Source organism: Eurytemora carolleeae, unplaced genomic scaffold (assembly GCF_000591075.1).
Source record: "Eurytemora carolleeae unplaced genomic scaffold, Eaff_2.0 scaffold695, whole genome shotgun sequence".
NCBI classification, from domain to species: Eukaryota; Metazoa; Arthropoda; class Copepoda; order Calanoida; family Temoridae; genus Eurytemora; species Eurytemora carolleeae.
Genome location: NW_019396891.1, coordinates 195,307 through 204,621, shown reverse-complemented (window position 1 = coordinate 204,621; position 9,315 = coordinate 195,307). Strand labels below are relative to the sequence as shown.

The following is a 9,315-nucleotide window of genomic DNA, read 5'->3' as shown; positions in this document are numbered from 1 at the left end:
TGACTACTCTGAACCTGATTAATATAAAATCCTTTATTTTAAAGGATTGACTACTCTGAACCTGATTAATATAAAATCCTTTATTTTAAAGGATTAACTACTCTGAATCTGATTAATATAAAATCCTTTATTTTAAAGGATTGAACTCTGAACCTGAATAGTATAAAATCCTTTATTTTAAAGGATTGAATTCTGAACCTGATTAATATAAAATCCCTTATTTTAAAGGATTGACTACTCTGAATCTGATTAATATAAAATCCTTTATTTTAAAGGATTGACTACTCTGAATCTGATTAATATAAAATCCTTTATTTCAAAGGATTGAACTCTGAATCTGATTAATATAAAATCCTTTATTTTAAAGGATTGAATTCTGAACCTGATTAATATAAAAGACTTTATTTTAAAGGATTGACTACTCTGAATCTGATTAATATAAAATCCTTTATTTTAAAGAATTGAACTCTGACCTTAATTAATAAAAAAGTCCTTTTTTTTGGAGAATTGAACTTTTGAACCAGATTAATATTCAAACCCTTTATTTTAAAGGATTGAACTTTTGAACCTGATGCTCCCCTCCGACTCAACTAATCCTGCAGTTCAAAGAATGGATCAACTAGCTAGAGAGTTTAATCTTACATTTCCTTTCCATCTTCCAGCTAATAGCAAGGTGATTAAATAGCTCAATTAATAGCTTAATTCACAAATGAATAAGTAAGTTATACTAATTGAAAAAAGTGAATTCATGAGTGATTAAATTTATGAATAAATTGGTGAAAAATAACTCAATTAATTGATAAATAGATAAGCAATAAATAGTTAAATAAATAATTGATAAATAGATAAGCAATAAAAAGTTAACTAAATAACTGATAAATAGATAAGCAATAAATAGTTAAATAAATAATTGATAAATAGATAATAAATTGTTTTAGATAAAAATAAGTTAATAGTTTGGTGAATATATAGAACATGGTTTTATATATTGAATAAATGAATAAATGAAATGTCAACGATTTAAATAGTGAATAAACAAATGAATAAATTTGTAAATAAAGTATGCATAAAAGGATAAATTAATAATAGAATAAATAAATAAACGAAAGTATGAAAGGATAAATTAATAATAGAATAAATAAATAAACGAAAGTATGAAAGGATAAATTAATAATAGAATAAACAAATAAACGAAAGTATGAAAGGATAAATTAATAATAAAAAAATAAATAAACGAAAGTATGAAAGGATAAACTAATAATAAAAAAATAAATAAATGAAAGTATGAAAGGATAAATTAATAATAGAATAAATAAATAAACGAAAGTATGAAAGGATGAATCAATAACTGAATACATTAATGAATAAATATTTAGGATGAGAGGAACTCCAGTAACCTGATCTGGGTTGTGTTGTTCAGTATGCTCTTCATCCTCTCCTTCCTATCCAACATCTCTCTCATCCTGGCTGTTCTATCCAACTCTAGGTATACACAGGGTGAAAAAACGAACAAAAACGAGATTTAAAAAAACAGTTTAAAAAAAAGAATAAAAAAAAAAAATCTATTAAAGAAGAATTAAAAAAAAGATACAAGAAGAAAGAGGGGGGGGGGAACTTGAAAAAATATCTTAACAAAAAGGAGAAGTAGGGTGTCCCACGAAGCACGAAAGTTATGAGTTAATTGAGAGAAGACGTTAAGGTCGCTGTTCATCTTTAAAATAATTTGCGGCATTGATTCGTAAACCTACTTTAAACATACAAAGTGTCCCACGAAACATGACAGTAGCAAGACGACTTGAACGTCGTCTTTGATTTTTGATATAATTTGCATTGATTCGTAAATCTACTTTTACATTAATAATTCTTCAAACAATAATCACAAAAAATTAATCTGCTTTTTTGTGGTTTTAGTATTTCCAGATCACAAAAAATGCTAGGGTATTTTGTGATTATTAATTCAAAGGATTTTTCTTCTAAAATCAGGTTTACAAATAAATACCCGAATTATTTCAAAAAGAAGAACTGAAACAAGTTATAATTCTTGTTTCTTGCAGTTTAACTATTTCTAGTTAAACTGCAATTCAAACTGCAAACTCAATTAGTTCTAACCTCAGGACTACAATTAGATGATTTTATTCATATTAATTTAAAATATTTGCCTATTCTGAATCTAGTAAGAGATATTCATCTCATCTTAATCTACTAGAAACCCGCTATAAATAATATTTTTTCTCATTTAGAGTTTGGGTTGAACTATTTGTTTTTATATTAACTATTTTGCATTTAAGCTGACAGAAGCTAATTTAAAATAGAGTGCTTAATCCAACCCTTGCTTAATACTTTTCAATTAAAACTCTTAATCTGATTTTATTTTAGAAAACGGACCGGGGTTCATCTAATTATTTGTTTACTGTTCCTTGTCAATCTAGTCGACTACGGTCTCCTCATTCTTGAGTTTTCAACAGGTTTGCATTAAATATTAAGATTTCGTGAAAATAACGCGACATAAGGGACTATTGTTGGTGTTGATGATTTTTGATGTATTTTTGATGTAACAAAGCTTTTTGGGGGTACCGTTGTGAATCGGACACGACACGATAAAAATGGGGAGACACTCGAAATCACGTGAACAGATCCTGTATAGTTAACAGATAATAATTCACATTTTCTGGATTGCGACTAGTTGAGTTAAAGTGATAACCAGAAAACTCTGGAATAGAAAGTCGACATTTAATTTTAAGTTATGACTTTAAATAGTCCACTGAACATGAGGCAGAGTAATTGAAAGACCCATTTCACTTAACAAATGATTTAATAACTAACTAGTGAAGTGTTTGGATTAACTTCAGTATTGCTTTAATGTCGTCTTCCTATTCTAAAGTTTTCTGGCTATCACTGTTTATAGCAAAAAAGAGAACGCAACTGTCCCTAATATATCTCATTAAAAAAATAAATTACTCTCTTCTTAATCCTCCGAACCTGAGAACGTTAAACCCCTGAAAAGGAATTGTGTATATCGATGATGGAACTCTTTTAATGATGTTTTTTCAATGCTCTGTCAAACTTAGATTTTCTTGAGTATAATTATACTTCTAGTTTTAAAATATATTTTTATTGAGATTGTAAACTTAGAAAATTTATAAGCCCTAAGTACAGTAAAAATTGTGGAATAAAAAAAAACTACTTTTAGTTTTTAAAAAAGTCCAAGGAACAGTAAACAGACCCACTTCAAGTAGGTTAATATTCAAGCTAGGGGTAAAACTATTAGTAATATAATGACATCAAATGCGAATAAAATTGCTTTTATGTTGTTTTCAGTTATACCACAGTTGAATGGGTTTCCCTAGGTGCGCATACAAAAAATCCCATAAAAATTTAACTATTTTTGTTTTGTTTTAGGTGTTAGTTCACATTTCCCCTGGGGAGAAGAAAGTTGTGCAGTTTATCAGTATTTTCTTCAATCTAATCCTTTATACTACTCTGCTCTACTTGTTCTACTGGTCTACCATGCTAGGTATGTACTGTACTGCAGTTTATCAGTATTTTCTTCAATCTAATCCTTTATACTACTCTGCTCTACTTGTTCTACTGGTCTACCATGCTAGGTATGTACTGTACTGCAGTTTATCACTGTAGTGTACTGTTTTTCGTACTGTATTGGACTGAACTTAACTGTACTAAACTGTCCTGTGCTATATTGCTACTATATTTCACTGGATATTGACATTGGACAAAGAAAACAAAGGACATTTACCGAATTGCTTTAGTAAGTATTATATTTTACTGCATGCAGGTCTAATTTGTGAATGTACTGCACTGTAAGTGTAATGTAGTGTACTGTGCTGTTCCTGTTCTTTTAGTTTGAAACCCCATGCCGAGTACCTTTCTAATATAGTGTACATTTGACAGTATACAAAGTATCTGAAGTCTAAAAAGGGGAGGAGTAGTTATTCTTTTTTGTTAAAAGTCAAAACCATTTAATATCCAAAGACGACATTAATATCTGGTATTCAGTAAACCTGCTGGTGGGCTAAACACTGTCTGGTGGAACCTAGTTCTCCTGGTTATCTTGGTTCTTCTGGTGTCCCTTCCTACAATCCTATACTCAGATACAGCAGTTTATCCTAGCGGAGCAAGGTTAGTTCTATTCTCCCTTCCTACAATCCTATACTCAGATACAGCAGTTTATCCTAGCGAAGCAAGGTTAGTTCTGTTCTCCCTTCCTACAATCCTTTACTCAGATACAGCAGTTTATCCTAGCGGAGAAAGGTTAGTTCTATTCTCCCTTCCTACAATCCTATACTCAGATACAGCAGTTTATCCTAGCGAAGCAAGGTTAGTTCTGTTCTCCCTTCCCACAATCCTATACTCAGATACAGTAGTCTATCCTAGCGGAGCAAGGTTAGTTCTAGTCTCCCTTCCTACAATCCTATATTCAGATACTTTGCAGTCTATCCTAGCGGAGCAAGGTTAGTTCTATTCTCCCTTCCTACAATCCTATACTCAGATACAGCAGTTTATCCTAGCGGAGCAAGGAATTAGTTCTATTCTCCCTTCCTACAATCCTATACTCGGATACAGCAGTCTATCCTAGCGGAGCAAGGTTAGATTTGTAGATTTTATTGAAGATAATTTTTTTTAAATAAACATTTTTTCTTCTCATTTCAGAATCAGGGCGCGCACGCATAAGTTCGCTATTGTGTATTGTGCAAAGGGTTTAAACCAAAACGCGAGCAAGACAAGGTTATTGTGCATAATGCCAGCAAATGCAATGTCTGACAAAATGCACACCTACCGTCTAATATCTGTTTGTCTGGGGTATATTTCATACAGTGTAAATGTCCAAATTGTCTGTCTAAGCGTTGTCAAGATAATTCCCCCATTTTCTTTTAAAGCTATAATTTTTTTTTTATAAAAGTAATATTATTTTACATGATTTCTGTCTACCTGTCTATCTGTGAATCTATCTATCTATCTGTCTATGTATGAATCTGTCTATCTATCTATCTTTCTATCTGTCTATCTATCTATCTGTCTATCTATGAATCTGTTTATTTATCTATCTGTCTATCTGTCTATCTGTCTATCTGTCTATCCGTGAATCTTTCTTTCTGTCTATCTGTCTATCTTTCTGTCTGTCTGTCTTTCTGTCTGTATATTTATCTGTCTATCTGTCTATCTGTCTATCTATCTATCTATCTGTATGTCTATCCGTCGATCTGTTTATCTGTATATCTGTCTATCCGTCTATCTGTCTATCCTTCTAAATGTCTATCTGACTATCTGTCTATCTGTCTACCTGTCTATCTATCTATCTGTCTATCTGTGAATCTTTCTTTTTGTCTTTCTGTCTGTCTGTCTGACTGTCCACCTGTCTGGCTGTTTATTTCCCAAGATCTGTATTTGGCTATCTCTGTATGTCCCTGCAAGTTTGCAAATGTCTGTGCAATATCCACGAAGATTTGCAAAATGCACCCGGTTCACTGACTGATGTTGCAAATGTAAAAAGGTTGCAAAATGAAGTTTTTCATGCGAGACGTTTCCACGCCTTCAGTCGTAAATATTTATAAAATATTGCAGTACGGGGGGCGGGGGCACAATACCCCCCCCCCACTTCGAGTTTGCCCCTGTAAAATGGTTTCATGAGAGAGCTAAACCTTGTACGAGTTTAATGCCACGATAATGGTTTAAGTTTCACATTTAAATTCCAATCAAATTTGACCTCGCGTCTGCAAACCACGTTGTGCCAATATTTTCGCATTGACAAAGAGTTTGATGGCACAAATTATTCTACCTTTAGGTTCAAGGATGGATACTATATATTGTATCGTCAATTTTCGAAGATTTTTGGATAAAATTGAAAATGGAGCTCTAAGTTTTAGTCCACAAAATTTAGCATTAAAAATTAAAAAAAAGAATTATGATTGCTAGCCTCAAACTCTAATTTTCTAAACCGTTCATCTTTACATCTACTCTCGTTGATGTTTCAAACAAAGTTTAAAACGATGAGGTTGCAAAAACGTTGGAATTAGCATAAAACAAATTTTGGAGATGTTTTAGATGTTCCTTTTAAAACACTTGATTTCGAATTTTTTATTATAACAAATTACTTACTTACTTACTTACTTACTTACTTACTTACTTACTTACTTACTTACTTACTTACTTCCTTAATTACTTACTTACTTACTTACTAACTTACTAACTTATTTACTTGCTTACTTACTTACTTACTTACTTACTTACTTTCTTATGGGGGATGGAGGAGGAGGAACCGATTACTCGTCACAAACTCTGATTTTATTAACCCTACTACAACTTTGATGTTTCATGGTTAGAATATTTGATCTACAGGGTGTCCCACGTAACGACTTAGAGGAAAAATGTAATGAATATGAATATAATTTGTTGTATTTATTTGTCAACCTAATTTCAGAAGTAAAACAACCCTAGTCCTGGCATTTACAAAATGTGGTCTGCCTTTTAGAAATATTATGATTTTTTCGAAAATAATTCTATGGATTCGAAAATCTTAGAAAAATCCAGTTTACATTACACCATTACATTTTCCTTCAAAAATCAAACAACAATTTTTGCCTATTTCTATTTTTATTTTTTTTATTTCTTACACACTTGTATTTTTAAATGAGAAAAAATTCTTTGTCAACACCAAGGTTCCAATGCATTATAACCTTGATTGGTGGATTTTAAACATACTCAGTAATATTGAGGCAGAGTTTTGTTTCTATTTTTTTACATTACAATTGATCGTTTTTGATCGGTTTTAATATAATTTACGGCCTGTTAGGTTAACTTAATTTTTGGGACATATATAAATACCATTTTAGTTCCAAAATAATATCTTCTTGTTACAAAAATTTAATTTATTCGTGAGACAGGTTTATAGTTTTCCCCTTTCCACAACAAATAAAAGTGTTAACAAAATATTTCTAAATATATTTATATCTATCAGAGTCCTTGTTCCGTCAGCTCACAAATATATTTATATCTAAATCCTTGTTCCGTCAGCTATATCTAAATCCTTGTTCCGTCAGCTCACAAATATATTTATATCTAAATCCTTGTTCCGTCAGCTCACAAATATATTTATATCTAAAAATAGGGTCCTTGTTCCGTCAGCTCACAAATATATTTATATCTAAAAACAGGGTCCTTGTTCCGTCAGCTCACAAATATATTTATATCTAAAAACAGGGTCCTTGTTCCGTCAGCTCACAAATATATTTTTATCTATAATCAAAGTTCTTGTTCCGTCAGCTCACAAATTTTTCGGTAAAAAACGAAACTGTGAGTTTGCACGGAAGTTAGACCAATCAAATGTAGTATATATAACTTTAATTTTGAAAAATAAATAAAGACGTTTACGATACTTTTTAAAGAGAAATATTTTTTTAATTAGTTGAATTTTTCAATTTAAAATAAGTACAGAATATGTTACAGAAATATTAAAGAAGAATCATTGTGTAGGGGATAATTTAAAAAAATTACATCAATATATCTGATAATTTGATAATTTGCGTATTAAACGAGTAATAAGTTCCTTAAAAAATGAAATCAAATGTTTTGTAACTTTTTAAATTCTAAATACTAATCTCAAGCATATGGTTAATTAAGATATTAAGTAAAACAACGCGTAGTAAAATTCTTTTATTTGATAGAACTTAACAACTTTTTTAATTGATACCAACTGTGTCAAAATCTGAGGAAATGGAACGATCTGGAACAATTGAGATTTAGGAACAGTTGTAAGTGAACAGAAACATTGGATAGTAATTAAAACTGTATGTTTCGAAATCATCCACAAGAATGTCTACCCTAACATAGCGTTCATTGTTAAGACCAATAATTTTTGCCTCGGTGTTTGCGGGAACATGACAATCAGATGTGAGAAACTCCGTTCTTCTCAGCTTAGTTCCAACCTTAAACTTATCCAATGGTTGATTGTCCTTACAGGGGGTAGAGTTACAGTTGGAGCAAATAGGTTCCTGCTCAATTATCTCAGGCTGTGGCTCGACAGGAACTGAATCCCAGGACTCCTCCTCAGGATCTTCTTTCCTCTCCGTCTCTTCTTTCCTCTCCGTCTCTTTTTCCATCTCTGCTGCAGCTTTACTATCGGCAGCGTCTTTTAGTTTCTTTAAGTCAGATAAACCCCATAGGACCGGGTCTTGCTTCATGAACTCCCAAATACGAATCAAATCATTTGGAGGTATTTCATCGAAAGAAGAGATGTTTTTGAGTGTTTTATAACATTTCTCCTGGACGATTTTCACCAAATCCTCGAAAATGAATTTGGTCTCGTATTCTTGCAGAACCTCAAGGCAGTAGGCAAGCTTTGTTGGAGGAACTTCCACAAAGCTATTCATTAGATTCCTAATCCCCCGGACCTGATAGGTAGCCCCTAAACCATAGATCTCAAACAGAACTTTCAAATCATTGATACTTTTAATATCATTCTCCTCCCCGCTGTACAGGAACTTGATGAAGGCTCTGAAACTGTTGAAGGACGGACCACGGACCTCTATGGTGTTCTCCTTCATGTTGAGGAACTGCCTCTTGAGAACGGGGGAAAGAAGGCCCAGCAGGAATTGATGTCCTTTCACAGACTTCGTCTCGGTCTTGGTGTCAACAGAGTTGAAGATTTTAAATTCAACATTAGAATCATTTTCAGATTCAAACAGTTTGGCGAAATTATAGTTTTTTAATGTACTCTGAGTACTTAGCATTTTAGAAAATATTTATATAGAATAGTATTGAAGGTTGAATGAAGACTGAAGAGGTGTTGAGTGAATATACTGAAGGTTAAAATAGAATCCCTAGATGGTAAACCTAGTGTGCAGTTGACCGCACGGCTCTACCTTCCCCCTGACCCTCCACTATCCACCCCATTGTTCGCAGACACACCAGCAGTGCACCTCCCCTGCTACTCCCCCCCCCTTATCGCCATATTCCTTCACTGGTTAGGGTGCCCCTAAAAAAAAAACATTAACTCTGTAGTTTGCTGACNCCCTTTAGTTTGCAAACACACCAGCATTGCACCCCCTGCTCCTGCTATAACCTAACCTCCCCCCCTTTATCGCCATATTCCTTCTCTAGCTAGGGTGCCCCATATAACACAAATCATCCAGCTCCTGAGCAAATAAAAAATAAATTATCCGGATCCGGAGCAAAGTAACTAGATATCATCCGGATATAGCGTAAGAAAATCAGCAGGATCCAGAGCAAAGAAAAAAAGAAATCATCCGGATTTAGAGCAAAGAAACTAGAAATCATCCAGATCGGGAGAAAAAAAATTAT

General features: G+C 32.6%; 1 protein-coding gene across 1 annotated transcript; it reads left to right on the top strand.

Moving 5' to 3' along the window:
• Positions 1 to 552: 552 nt before the first annotated feature.
• Positions 553 to 4,620, top strand: LOC111709840 (uncharacterized). The gene is made up of 5 exons (XM_023483757.1): positions 553 to 673; positions 1,377 to 1,486; positions 2,377 to 2,465; positions 3,400 to 3,514; positions 4,015 to 4,620. The coding sequence occupies exons 1-5, from the start codon at positions 572 to 574 to the stop codon at positions 4,472 to 4,474; spliced, it is 876 nt and encodes a 291-aa protein (XP_023339525.1). The 5' UTR covers positions 553 to 571; the 3' UTR covers positions 4,475 to 4,620.
• Positions 4,621 to 9,315: the final 4,695 nt, after the last annotated feature.